The sequence below is a fragment of the Abramis brama genome (assembly GCF_963993115.1).
Source record: "Abramis brama genome assembly, chromosome: 24".
NCBI classification, from domain to species: Eukaryota; Metazoa; Chordata; class Actinopteri; order Cypriniformes; family Leuciscidae; genus Abramis; species Abramis brama.
The window spans coordinates 13709360-13724486 of NC_139986.1; the positions used below are offsets into that span (position 1 = coordinate 13709360).

Consider the following 15127-nt stretch of genomic DNA (forward strand, 5'->3'; position numbering starts at 1 on the left):
GAATCTTTAACTGCATCGTTTGAATTTAGTAATAATTTAGAGTATAGGTATTATTACCAGTCAAAAATAATTCAGATTTTTGTGTTTTTGAAAGAAGTATCTTATGCTCACCAAGGCTGAATTTATTTGATAAAAAATACAGTAAAAACTGTGGAATATGATTACATGTTATGTATTTTTTTAAATGCTTTATTCCTGTGACGGCAAAGCTGAATTTTCAGCATCATTACTCCAGTCTTCATTGTAACATGATCCTTCAGAAATCATTCTAATATGCTGGTGCTCAATTATCAATTATTATGGATGTTCAAGCGTTTTAAAAACACAGTGCTCTTGCATAAAACGCAATGCATAAACGTCAGTCTATCAGGTTTATGCGCAAAATTCCAAAAAACACATTGTTTGAAGAGACCCAATGAATAGTACAAAAAAACATCCTACATTTGATCTAACGATTATTTTTCAAATGTGCGTATGTGATTCAGAGAACGAACGTACGCATGTTCCTCGCTTACAGATGTGAAATCTATCCCCCGATTACACAGACAAGGTTTAAACTAGTCCCAGACTAAAATTCATGTCGGTACTGTCTTATCTGAAAGCAACTTGCACTGACATATCTTAAAATATGTCAGATCCATTGTTTTGTCTCAAGATGCACACCAGTAATGTTTATAAGGCACTTTTATAAAAGCTACTTAAATGTCCTAATTAAACTAAGGCCTTATCCTGGCTTAATCTAAACCCTGTCTGTGAAACTAGGCCTATAAATCGCAAATCATCTTGAAATTGTGCGCAGATGAATGGGCTTGTAAACCACCTAATTAATGTCATTCAAATATTAAATAACATCAGTCAATGTCCAAATCCTTAACTGACATTTACTATGACTTGTTTTCTGGTTCACCACGCCCACTCGACATGCAATAGGTCTGTCATATTTTAAAGTAACTCCTTGTATATGCATTTCACTGTTTTTGTGACACTGATTCATCACTAATGAATCACTCGAGCAGTAGTAGAAGTGTAAATACGAAGCATGGTCAATCACAAGCTTAGCAAAAGAGGAAAGACCTCCTTACTTCCTGTGATGCATTTTCTCTTGAGGTAAATGCATTTCGTAATCCCTTTCACAACTAAGGATAACAGGCATTTTGGCTTGAATGGAACATCTGAGTCAAACAATTTAACCCCAAAGTCCCACCCATATGCTGTATGATGGACAATATTGCTGCTGCCTAAAAGTGAAGTTTCCTTCTGTTCTGTGGGCTTTTAGTTGCAGTATGTCATGTTTCTTGCGCCTGTAGAAGTTATTATAGGGATGCACTCAGGAATTTACTTGCTAGAAAAGTTGGCAAACACTAAAACCTTCGCTTTCTGTGCCAAGTTCCTTAGGAATTTCTGGCATTTGCTGATATTTTGCGGTTGCTGAGAGTCAGGCTTATGAAAAGACACGGCGGTTTAGACTAATACACAAAAACCAACAACAAATAATCTAAATCATTTTATTAATTTAAGTTAGGTAGAGACACTAAACATTGGAACCATGTTGTGTGCTCCTATATAGAGCACTCTTTAGGAAAGTTACAAAGAGTATTTATGTCATACTGTTAACAAATGGCAAACATGAAGAGGTAGAGATTTTAGGCTCATCACATGCCTATTGGAATGTAGTTTAAACTCATGTGTTTTGTCATTTTTTTGCCTAAACATACAAAATATCTGTGGAAACTCAATGGTTCAGGTTTGCATAAACAAAAAGGAAAAGCATTAAATTAACAAATGTGAAAATGCATCATATTCAGATGACGACAACATCCGCATGTTACCCAATCCCATTTCAAATTCATTTTAGAAATTGCATAATGAATCAATTATAAAAAACTAAATTATGTAACCAAAACAGTATTTTTCAGTTGATGCACAAGTTCAAAATGGGCAACATACTAAATATATTCAATGACAAGAAAATCAGGCCATCCCTTTAGATTGACATTAACATATACAAAATACTATATGCCTCTGTAGATTAAAGAGTAAAAAAAATAAAATAAATTTCCTTCCCACCAGCAGCTGGAAACAGACCAGCGTTTTACCCACTTCTCATGATGTCAACAAAAAGAAATGAGGGGGGAGAATGCAAAATATTTTATCTATAACATCACATGGTTCATAACTGGGCCCTTTCGGACACATGATCTCCTGCTGCTGCCTTTAATGTATCGAATTGGGGAACAGAGTGGCGTGGTGCCACATTGAACGGTGTAGATAATGTTGGCAGTGTAGAGGAAAGTAAATACAGTGCATGTCTACACACAAACGAAACAAAAAAGTGACAAGAATTTACTGTTCGTACAGTAACATACTGTATAGTTTCACAAAGACGCTAGATAATGCTGGTGACTACATTACGTAAATAGTTAATTACTGAATAGCTCATGTATGATTTCAAAACTATTGACACAGTATATAGATGGAACAAACTTTAATAAATGACAACACATAAAATCAACAAATAAATCCTTAGTGTAGTACACAGCTTTCTTTGTTCCAGAGGAACAATATGGTAAACCTTTGCATCTGCCAAATGCAAGTGCACCAGTCTAAACGCAGTCTTTTCACTTCCTTCTGCCCTCTCAGTGGTCTTATCCTCATGCGGGTTAGAAATGTACCCTTGTGGGTTGGAAACGGCGCCCTCTAGATCCCATTCTTTGCCTCGTTGTTGTTCATCGCCTCTTTCCTCTGAGCAAGGAAGGGGTACATGCACTTATCTGCACCCAGGAACCGGTACATACACACGATTGCTTCGAAGGGCAAAATGCTATAAAACAAAAACAAATGGGAATGTTACTACTGATTGTTTCCCGACAATCTGGAATCATTTCAAACTCCAGTTTTGAGACCACCCATACCCACCTTTTCATAAAGTTGACCATGTATACAATGCGAGGCGTGCAGATCATGGGCTGGTCTGTCAGGATGGCCCTCATGGACTGTGTCACACAGAACTCTGGTCTCAATGGAGGGAGAAACGGCTCAATCTCTTTCCTGACCAACCCAGGCGGAAAAAAAAAGAAAGCAAACATGATGATTAAGAGTCGTCTTTGTTTAATAAAGTCAGCCCAAAGTGCTTAGCCAGTCAGAGCAAGTCATTATTGAGTGGAAACAGATCCAGCATGCACCTTATTCAAGTGGAAGCCCCTATTGTGCGCATGAAAACCCAAGCTGACAGTGACATGAGAGGCCACAAGCAAAGCTACCCTGACTGTTGTTAAGCAATGTCTACTCGAACTAGATACGCATTGTGTCGTTCGCTCCTTTAGTGTCCATCTGAAACCCAATCTTAACATTTGGACGGCTCCTTTCTTTTACCTTATTCTGCATCCTCTGAACATGCCCGTGTCCACCAGGTAAGGACACACCAACGTCATCTTGATACCGTCCTTCTCCGAAGCCTTGATTTCGTGGCTCAGGGACTCGTGGAAGCCGATGGCACCAAACTTGCTAGCGCAGTAATCCTGAAACCAAGAGGAAACGGAGTTTGGTGAACATTATCAAGCTTCCCGAGGCAGTTTTCCCTGTAATAGCATGGGAGCGCTGGGATCTACGGTTTCATTAGCATTCTTTTGTTGTGTATGGAGTATAGGTAGAGCCGCATGGGAGGGTTTTGATGTGGTTCGCGGTGAACAGGATCTTCAGAACAGAGTGGGCAAACACAGATGCGTGTAGATAAACACTCTGGAATAAAGGGGCTCACAGCGGCTTGAGTCACTCCAATAATGCGAACCATAAAAAGTCACATTCAAGGAAACATAATAGGTCAGACAGTGTGATTGGGCTTCTGGGACCCTTTGAAGTGAGAGTAAAGATGAGGGCTTGTAAAACAGAAGTACACGTACAGCTAACAAAAAAAAAAAAAAAAAGAAAGAAATGTTTCCCCAAAAGGCTGCTGGGAAAAATTACACCAGTTTGGACAGCAGTGAAAGAAGAGGATTGTACATGTGCTAAACTCTAAGAGATCCCTCATATACACAGGCTGGTTTAACAGATTAAAAGTGACTTTAATGCTACACCAGTACCAATGAGAGATATAATTTTGGAAAAGTGTTTAGCAATTCTGTCTAGCAACATGTAAAGAGCTCACACTGAACCGATAGATGGCGACCAACGGCACTTGTGTTTTGTTGGATCAGTGCATTACCACTGTTGCCTTCGGTCTATGCTTGTTTTCGCCAATTGAACACGTTCGGTCGACGTTTGTTGGGTCTTGGAATGTCTAAGAAATGACAGTGCAGTGTGAATTAAATATATACACGCACTTATTAAATATTTTAACTGACATCTGTAATTCAAGAGCTGATATATCAATTGACTATTACTTCAAAAACACACTTTAAAAAGCACAGACATCTCTGTACCCATTGGAGTTAATGGAGTAAGTGCACAATATTCACAGTATGTGTGAACCCCCAATGGATCATGGGAATTTTGTCTATGCAGCAGGTAGGCCCAGAGAAACCTCTAAGCATCTCTCAGTGTTAGCATGCTCCTTAATTGGCGTGGAGTGCTAGGCGTGCTGTGCGCCGCGTCGAATTTCCATGCCACGGCGAGCCAACGTGCTGAGACTCTCCAAACACGCTCTCTTTTTATTTCAGTCTGCCAATAGATTTATGTGATGGATGCAATGTACTAACCTCCACACCAGCTGTGCTGAAAAGGCCCAGTGAACTGGCAACTGTCACAATGTGGCCATGGTTCATCTCTAGCATCTTGGGAAGAAATGCCTTGGTGGTCTGGAAGAGGAAGAGAGAGAGAAGGGAAGGGGAGGGGGGACAAAGACAGTTATTTTGCTGTTCGTCTCTGCCAAAGCCCTTTGATCCGTTTTTTTTCCTCCTCTCTGACTAATAATTCACTGAGACTAAACACTCATCTCCCTCATCCTGCTGGGGGAGTTTAGAAACACAATTCCATTACAGTCTTAAAGGCCATTTACAGGGAGCTTGCTTTCCACATGCACTTAAGAGATTAATTTATGTACAGCTCAATTTGTTTTGGTAGTACTAGTTTTTGAGAAAGTTTTCATTTCCGACATGGAGGTTTAACTTGGATGGGAAGCAAACTACTTTAATGGATGAAGTATTGCACCAGACTTTGGTCTGGTTTCGTATTGGTCTGAAATGGCTTATTAAAAAGGTGAAAAGACCACTTGCAAGTTCACAACAAGTGGTTTGTCTGTGGTTTCCTTTTCTCACAACGAGTTGGTCCCAAGAGTGGCATCTCAGTATCAAGAGCACAAAGCCAGAGCGGCGTACTCACTCACCACTGTCACCACAATACGCCTAAAGACCACAACACCACCGCTGTAGGTCAACAAAGATGGGAAACAAACACCACCTTTTAGCCTGGATTACACATTAGCATTGGAACGATTAAAGGAAGTCCACCCGATAAATATGTAAAAATAAACTAAAGTTTGTTAACCACTGTGACAATCAAAGAGTTGAACTGTAATCTTTTAGGTTTTGTAAACCATACTGAAAAGATCCTACTCAAAACAACAAACAATCCATAAAAAGTCACATTAGTTAGTAATGACGGGTGCAAATAAATGCTTTGTTTAAAATGTAGAAGATAATACAACAAGTTACTAACTGTACTAACTGAACACTTCTGGACTAGATTTGTTAACGTTTTTCAGCTGCTCTGACATCTTGCCTGGCTGTTATTGACAGTTTCTTTCATGCAATGAATCAAAGTCATCTTCCACTTTCGCCGATCCCGGCTGGACAAAAGACAGAGTGAATTTAAAAAAAAAAAAACACACACACACAATCGTGCCTCATCTTCCATTCTCTTCAGACCCAGAGGAAGTGAGGGGGTGGACACAATAATGATGAAAAACATGACCGGCGTCATCCATTTACTGCTCTCTTAGAAAGGATTTGCCGTACAAGCCCCACAGAACCGCCTGTGGCTTTATAGTCAAACCTCAATGGAACACGAAGCATGCTATGAAAAAGAAAAACGTGTGAGTGCCAAGAACAACAGAGCCCCTTCCAGAGGCCTTCAATGATATCACCATTTATAAACATGCCCAGTTGAAAAGGACCTTGGCCACGCTTGAGAATGGTACTATCTTGCACGGCTCTGTGTGCATTTCACACCTCTGCCAGTCGTCTCAACACGTCATCTTGACATGTTGAAATATGGAACTGGAATCTCTCAAATTTACTTCCACTGACTTCACTCTCATGAGGCAATCCACTCGTGCAATTGAGCGCTGCGGTCCACATGCTAGGCATTTAATCCCTGACGTTAAGAGTAAACTGTGTATTTTTCCAGTGCATTAAGTGTAAAATTGCTCTTAATATTCATCTCATTGTGTTGGGGGTTCCTTCAAGGGAGCAGACTTGGACCGGTTTGAATCTGTACTTGTGCCTTGCATGCAAAACTGATGATAAGTATGCGTGCAAATGAAGCATTAGGATAAATCGGGCCTGTAGTGCACAAATGCCAACATCTTCCAAATGCTGCAATCTACAGTATTAAAATGTGATTTGGAGAGTTTAGACTATGTTCTGCTGCCAATAAGACAGATTAGACTAGCATGATACGAGACAGAAAGTCAAGATTCAGGCAATCGAAAGTCTCTCTTGCATCTAATGGGAAATACGTTAAATGACCCTTGCTGCGGAACTTGAAGCCATTCAACTTGCACACTGGAATAAAAGCTATGAATGAAAATGTGATGTGGAGAAAGAGACAAACATTCATTAACATGGGAAAGCATTTTATGGAGTCATTGGATAAGCACACCATATAAGTTAATTCAATCTACAATTATTTTGTGATTTTTGTCTTATCAAACACTTTATCAAAAACTTACTGTACATGGACCACCTTGGATCCTAACAATTAGGCAGTTCAAGGGTGGAATATACCAAACCAGCAACATTACAACCTCTAACTCCTTGATCGATCAAACTCAATGTTTCATGTAGCTGGGCTGGTAATGTTGGGTTTGATTTTGGTCAAGAAAATAGGCTGGTAAATCAACCCAATGTTACCAAACTCAACATGACCAGTCAAACTCAACATTAGTCAAGTAACTGGACTGGCAAAGTAACTGTGCTGGTAATTTCAAGTTTGATTGGCTAAGAAACTAGGCTGATAATGTTGGGTTTGATTTGGTCAAACAACTGGGTTGGTATTGTAATCAACCCAATGATTTGATCAAGTAGCTAGGCCTGGCCAAATCAAACCGAACATTACCAGCTCACCCCCTTGACCATTAGTCCATCACCCCATAATCTCTGAACTTGCACAAATGAGCAGAAATGGCTGAGTCTTTGTAAAAACCCAATCCGCTATGGAATGAGGGGGCCGGCACTGATGTGGGCATGGCCTTGTTGACCTCTCAGACACAAAATGTGTGAAACCGAACAGAAGTTCATGTCTTAATTCATAGCTTCCGTAATTGCTTCTCAGCGCCTGAGTTTACGCTAAATTAACTTCCAACAGCAGAGAGCTTCCTTGGCCCTTGCAGTGGTTCTATGCCTGTTGTGCTCTCTAATTGATACAAGCGCAAGTGCTTTGCTCATCACAAAGCTCTTCACAGCTGCCGTGTCAGCCTGGATTAGTGCTAATGTTTGACCAATAGGAATATGCACAAATATTGTCACACATAATAGCCCAGATGGCCGTTAATTAGAAGAAAGTGGACCGACCAGAGAAATGTAGCAAAGCATTGGCCAGATTGATGTACAGCCCTCAGAAAATGAAGTGGGGGCTAACTACTGTATTGCTGATGTCTCATTAAAATGGGGGGCTGGATCTATGGAATCAGTTTGAAAACCACAATAGCTGTTTAACCTTATTTAAATAAGCCAAATAAAGCCACTGGTGAATCTTGTTGGCTGGGAGCTCTTCAAATATAAGCAGCCCCAAATCAAATAACGGGTACAGGTGCATTGATCTTGAGCAAGACCATCTAAAACTACTCAAGTAAGACCCTTCTGCCTGGCTGCACCCTTTCTCCTGGTCTAGCAGGAATGCAGGCTGGAGAACTTGGCTCCTGTCGGTTGGCATCTTGTCAAGCTGATCCCTAGACAAGAAAGCAATTGTCATATAAGTGGGTCAGGCAGCAGCTCCCCATTACCAGCAAGCTTGTGTACAAGACTCTCTATCCCTTGATGCTTTTCTCTAGGGACAGCCCTGAGTCTTTTGCTTCAACCATGCTCACTTAGCAACTAGGAGGCTTTCACGGACACCATTGCGCCCAGGTGTGGAATGCACTGCTCACATATCGCCCATTATGGGGTCAACGTCAGAGAGGAAAAAGAGAAGCTTACTTCGGTCAGCTTTCCAAATCTGACTAGACACTAAATCTGGTCATTTGCATCACTTAAATTTTTACTTCGCCAAGTACCAGTCAGTCCACCACAGTGCCACTCCTACCGGCTATTCTCAAGTCGGTCTGAAGAAAACTCACGGGTCCTGGGACTCAAACACAGCTGTAAGTACGGAAAGAGTGAAGGGCCTCAGCTGAGCACAGACAGCCTGGAAGAGATAATGGCCTCACTTCCTGTTGGCTCCTCCAGTTTTGTTACATTCCCACCATGCTATCCAACAAAATAAAGATGATGTCCATCTGGAGTTTGCCCTTCGCGCCTGAAGAGTTTCGAAACACAGCAGACCGTTGAAATGAAGGCGCTGAACCGGCTGCCAGGTCATGTTTAAGACTCTTTAAGAGGATGACATGGACCTGTTGTGAAGACAGGCTTAACTTCACTATGACCAGAAGAAAGGGTTTATATAAAGTAAAAAGATTTGGAAGGCAGTGGCTACAACTCTCTGAAAAATACTCAATGGATAAAACAAATATCTGAAATCCATTAAGGCGAAAAAAAAAAAAAATTCTCGTTCCAGTGTGGACAAAGAAATGGACACACCTGGAAGCCATATTAGCACATTATGGACAGCTTAAAGACCCCATGAAATGGCTTGACCAGAGTTTTCTTGTCTATGTTGACGCATTTCTGATTAAAATACATTGGGCTGGACACATCAAGTAGGTGTTACTGGGGAGAAAGAAAATTTCAATATTAAAATTAAAGTTATTTTCCATCATTGACTTTTTTTAGCAGTGATGGAAAAATCTGAATGCCGTCTTTCATTTTGACAGATTACACTGAAGGTGATATATTGTAACTTGTAACTGTAATTCCCACCCATGTCTAGTTGGTGGCGAGCGTGCATACAATTGCAAAAATGTCACGGCAGCAGAGTGTGAAAAGTTTATTTCACACGGCCAAATAGTTGTGATGTCATTAATAAAAGAGGTGAAAAAAAAAAAAAGAGGGACTGATGCGGAGGAGGATGAAAGACAAACAGACAACGTTCAGGCAGATACAGAAAGTTGATTGAGTTTAGTTCAGTTCAGTTCATTTGTAACATGTTTTGTTCATATTTTAATAGTAATTGTATTTTGTAATATTGCGTTGTTCATATTTGCCTGTTTAGGTGGTATTTTAGTGTCCTCCACTGTCACTGTGGAAAAAACAATTTGACCCTGTCCATCAAAGTTACGGACAATGAGAAAGTCTAACGCAACTACTGAAGTGTAAAAACAGTTTATCCCATACCTATTGATTTAAGTGTCAGCGCTAGGTATAACATTAAGCATGCATATTTAAAACATCCTTTCTGTACAAAACATGCCAACACAAAATGAGTTGTAAATAGGGAGACGGAAAAAAAAGTGGTCTTGCAATGTTACAAACCACATGCAAGCAGCAACCAATTAAGAGAACATGTTTGTGTGAAAGAGAAAGAGGAAAAGCAGTGTTGGTGCATTTCTATTCAGCTGGCTTGTGGCTTTAATGACCACATCCTCCGCTTGGTATTCCTTGCCTGTCCTTAATGATTAAGCTCTGCTTTCATCATAATCCCCCACAAGAAACCATGCATTGCATAAAGCTTAAGCAAACAACCAAAAACCTTAATGAGAATCCCAACTCTACCACTAACAAGTGCATCTGCTGCAGCACCACTGCGGCTTACACTGAACAACTTCCAAGTTAAAAAAAAAGAAAGTGAAAAGAATAATAAAAAAATAGATGGCAAACAACATGCTGTTACACTTAAGCTCAGTTTGTGTCCAGGCATTTTCATGCTTCATTAAAAAAAGGACTTCCAGTGTTTAGGATGTGCTCATTCACATTTGCCAATTTAATAAAATTCTTCCCTTGTAAAACGAAGCGTGATATCGTAATGTGAGATCTTAACACTCCAAGGCCATCAAAAAACATTTAGTCAGTGTAAAAGGCCCATCAATATTTATTAATATATTTGTTTTCCAGGGGGTCTGGGGTGATGTAAGCTCTCACTTCTCAAAAAATTCATAATTTACTCACCTTGAAGTTCTTCCAAACCTGTATGCATTTCCTTATTCGACTGAAAACAAAAGCAGCTATTTTGAAGAATATGGGTAACCAAACAGTTTTTGGGTCAATGGGGTCCATCAACTGTTTGGTTACCCATATTCTTCAAAATATATTTTATGTACAGCTTGAGGGTGAGTAAATTATGATTATGATTTTTATTTTTCGGTGAACTATCCCTTTAACCGTCCTGCCATGCTAATCATTAAAATATTAATATCCCCAACAGTCACATGCAAAAAAAAAAGAATTCACAATTTTCCACAACGTGACTTTAGCAGCATGATTTAAAACAAACTGTCCTACTACAGCTCGCCCCACAAGGTGGTCTCAAAACAATGCAAACTACAGACAGGCCTTTTACGCATTTACTGGAAAGAGGTTAATTAGCGAGGCCAAGTGAGAATGGACTCGTCCAAATGGTACTTCCCCAGGCAGGATGTGCTCTTCAATGGGCTTTAAATTAACAAACCAAGGGAGAGCAGATTGTTCCTGGTGATCTTACTAAACCCCCCTGCTGGAGTTGTCTTGCTCAGAGCTTGTTTATATCCACAGATCAGGGAGCTTTTGGAGAGGACAATGTTGAAACGACAGGGGGCACGTTAATAAAACCTCTCCGAGTGGAAGTATGGTTTTAAGATCAGTTCTGATGTTATAACTCACAGGGACTGAAATTGATGAAGTCAGAGAGGGTAATCTGATCCTAGATCAGCTCCCATACTGATATTCTTCCTGAACGCGTGCCAGATCCTCATAATCTCACAGCCTGTGGATGTCTACTTTTGCAGTACATCCAGACTGAGCCGTAAATATTAATATTGGCTGCCACAAACAAAGGAACGAATGGAAACAAATGGATGACAGACTAAAAGAGAAAGGGCCAGACAGGACAGGGGTGATTACATGAGGAATATGCTAAACTTATTGGAGTGTTTTAAGGGGGGGTGGCCCATCTCAGATGACAGACATTTGTTTGCACTCAACACCAGATGGATTAAACGACTGAGCTTCTAAGTGGTTGATGCAACTGATTTTGAAAGAATAAACAGTGCTTTTTTAGCATACAAGTCAATTTATTATGAACATGCATGGAGCAAAAGATGTTTGCTTTCCAACTTGGCTCAAGCACAAATACCAGAGCAGAGAAATGAGTACGTGCTGAACAGATGGGTGCATGAACAGTGGCATCATGTGATATAGCACAATCACTAAAAGAGGACATTCCTCTGTGTTTTCCCCACTTAAAAAGAGCCATACGGTTGAGGCACATTGACTTTTAAATGTCTGGTTACACTATTGGATATTGCAGTATACAGTTGAGCAGTGGCAAAGTAAAACTAGACTCACCCAGAAGTGTGCATGGCAGTTCACCACCATGGTCCTCTCGATCAGCTCATCGGGGCATTCCAGCAGGTGGTGGCCGGACACAACACCAGCGTTGTTGATCAACAAGTCCACTTCACCGACCTCCCTGCGCACTTTCTCTGCTATGGAGTACACGCTCTCCCTCTTGCCCACATCAACCACGTACGTATACACCTGCGGCTGAAACGGAGGGACCTCTTCCACGCCATCGACAGCTCCTTAGGAGAAACACATTAGATCGTCATCATCCGAGATACAGAAAACCACAACTTTCCTGTGCAACTTCCTCAAGCTTCATTTGATTCCAACAATTTAATGGATTCAGAGTCTGATAGCATTTGGGGAAAAATCTCCACCAAGTAGCCAATGATATTTTGAATGATTATTTAACCAAGATAATTGCAATGATAGGTAAGACTACAGCCTAATATTTAGAGACAGACCGATAACTGGTTGTTTAATATCAGGTCTACCGATAGATGGCACCAACTGGTGGGTCTCTAATGAATATCACACAAAAACACCATTGCACCACTGCGTTCAACAGAAAACAATGGTGTTCATAGGTAAACAAAAGTTTAGAGCCATTCATTCACGTAGGATTTTAAGATTAACAATAATAAATAAATAAAATGATAATAATTGACAACCCAGAGCGCAACAACATAAAGGGATAGTTCACCCAAAAATGAAAATTCTGTCATCATTTACTCACTCTCCAGTTGTTCTAAACCTGTATGAGTTTCTTTCTTCTGTTGAACACAAAATATGATATTTTAAAGAATGTTGGTAACCAAACAGTTGACGATAGCCATTGACTGCCATAGCAGGAAAACAATTTAATACAGAAGTCAATGACTGTCTGGTTACCAACATTCATCAAAATATCTTTTGTGTTCAGCAGAAGAAATTCTAACATGTTAAGAACAACTTGAGGGTTAAAATTGTGTGAACTATCCCTTTAATGTCAATAATAAAAATAAATTAAAACATTTTTATACTTTAATATATAATAAATATGAAATATAATTTATATTAAAATACTCAACATAGAAAGTTCTTACATATTATGTTTGTAGTAGTCATATGATGATTATTTAGCTATTATGCCAATAAGGGGGTTAAAGTTAAAAAAAACAAAAATTGGTTCTGCTTATTGGACATTTTGTCTTTAATTTATACATCAAAGGCAAACATTCAAGACTACACACACACACAAAACAAGCTTAAATACCTACAAATACATAAACCTACCTATAAGCTGCCTGAGATAAATATACTAATTAGATAAACATAAAAATTAAATCCTCCTATTTACCCTCTTTGGACATCGGGTTGTCTTCCTCTCTGTAGATCTGCCGCACCATCTCCGCAGTCTCCTCATTGCTGTGGCTGTTGATGTCCCACAGCACCAGTGTAGCCCGGCGCCGGGCGAACTCCTTCGCGAAGAGCCGCCCAAGTTCGCCGCCCGCCCCGGTGATCAAGCACACCTGTCCCGCTACGCTCTTCTCCTTCGGCCGTATGAGCCACTTAAGTCCGGCCATCACGATGGCCCAGAGAACTTTCAGAATGACCACGAAAAACTCCACTGCAATGTTCATCATCATGTCTAATGCCGCTGCGACTTTGTTTTAAATAAAGATGAACGTAGTTAAAAGACTAAACAACCTGAGTTTTGCTGGTGTGCTGCTACCATTAGCACTTAATGTATTCTTTAACCATCCGCCTATTTAAAAAGGCAATGGGGTGAACATCCAATTAACCCCAACTGTCAAACAACTACTAATATACATATATAAAATCGTATAAGATAACGCATTAAAACTTCAGAATATAAGCATCACACATAAAAGCACTATTTTAACGCTTCAAGTGTGGATAAATACAACCGAGTCTCCCACCAGCGAATGCCCGTATGAAAGCTATCGTATTCCGGCACGGATGCGCGCGTCGGCTGCCAGTGAGCGAAATTGAGACAGACTCCAGCCTGATCTCTTCAGAACCGCTGATGCTCCTCGCGCTCTATTTAAACCAGCCCCTCTCCACAGGACCCAACAGAGTGATTGGCCCAGATGCCTGATTAAAATTTACATCTATTTAGCTGTGCATCAGCAAATTTACATCAGCTGTGGACGTTTGGGAAACAGAATGGATGTGTTATAACAGTGTCTGACTGTGGTTGTATTTTCAAAGCGTATAGACGTATGTTTCAATTAATATATTTAATGCATATCAATGAATATTGAGCGATTTTCTGTGTTTTTTTACTTAGAGCAAGTACAAGCAAAATAACAGGTGTACATTTGTGACAATGAAATGTGTTATGAGCCCACCTTCACTGAAAAGATAGTTCTTAAAAGAGTTGGCCACAACTTTACAATAAGTTTACATTGTATAACGCTGTTAATGCATTAGCTAACATTAAAGGGATAGTTCACCCAAAAATGAAAGTTCTGTCATCATTTACTCGCCCTTAAGTTTTTCCAAACCTGTATGAGCTCAACACAAAAGAAGATATTTTAAAGAATGTTGGTACTTCTACAGTTATTGACTTCCATACTAGGAAATGGCTAATGTCAATGTCTGGTTACCAACATTCTTTAAAATATTTTATTTTAGTTCAGCAGAAGAAAGAAACTCAAAAAGGTTTGTAACAACAATGGCCTAAAAGGATAGTTCACCCAAAAATGTTGTCATCATACCCTTAGTATGATGACAACATTTTTGGGTGAACTATCCTTTTAGCTAACAATGAGTGATACATTTGTTTCAGTATTTATTTAAACAGTCAGTCACTGGATGGCTTTAATCTGGACTTTCTAAGATATCTATCTCAGATGCTGGGTAGCTCATGTCTTCACTGCCCTCTACAGTTCTTTGCGTTCAGAATTAGCAGTTTCTGTAGCAGCCTGTAGGAACATCTGTAGAAGTTTGTGTAAGTCAGAGTAAGGCCAAACTAACCCAGCAAGCAACAGCCGTCATTTCACCGTCTATAGACCCAATATAGTATGGCTATGAGTCACCCTTCTAGCCAAAATAATCTTGAGTTTGGTTTAATGTCGGTTTTGCCTAAATAACTTGTGAGATGTATGATATTCCATAATGTAAGCAAAGTAAACAGTGATTACAAGGTGTTTGGTTTCATTTCTTCACTCATTTAATTTCTTTGTTATCTAATTGATGACTATAGTCTATTCTTGGGCTATGGTTTAGACGTCCATTACATTTTCACTGACAGCCAAAATTTTGCCTTGTTTTAGCCTAGACCTCTGGGCTGTGTTTGGACGGCTAGATGTCTTTTAAACGCAAAATTGCTTGCT

General features: G+C 39.8%; 1 protein-coding gene across 1 annotated transcript; it reads right to left on the reverse strand.

Annotated features, from left to right (window-relative positions):
- Positions 1–1491: 1491 nt before the first annotated feature.
- On the reverse strand, positions 1492–13831 carry rdh10a (retinol dehydrogenase 10a). Its single transcript, XM_084103401.1, has 6 exons — positions 13126–13831; positions 11790–12025; positions 4695–4793; positions 3373–3518; positions 2917–3048; positions 1492–2821 (listed from the first exon to the last, which is right to left on the reverse strand). Exons 1-6 carry the CDS (start codon positions 13412–13414, stop codon positions 2698–2700), a joined length of 1026 nt encoding a protein of 341 aa, XP_083959527.1. The 5' UTR covers positions 13415–13831; the 3' UTR covers positions 1492–2697.
- Between the last annotated feature and the right edge of the window lie 1296 nt (positions 13832–15127).

Bases quoted from the DNA above. Each gene is read 5' to 3' on its own strand.
- rdh10a (XM_084103401.1), bottom strand. From the start codon at position 13,414: ATGATGATGAACATTGCAGTGGAGTTTTTCGTGGTCATTCTGAAAGTT. The intron at 3,519-4,694 runs GTTAGTACATTG...TCTTGGTTTCAG, and splicing joins TCAGCACAGCTGGTGTGGAG to GATTACTGCGCTAGCAAGTT. The intron at 3,049-3,372 runs GTAAAAGAAAGG...TGGGTTGGTCAG, and splicing joins TTCAGAGGATGCAGAATAAG to GAAAGAGATTGAGCCGTTTC.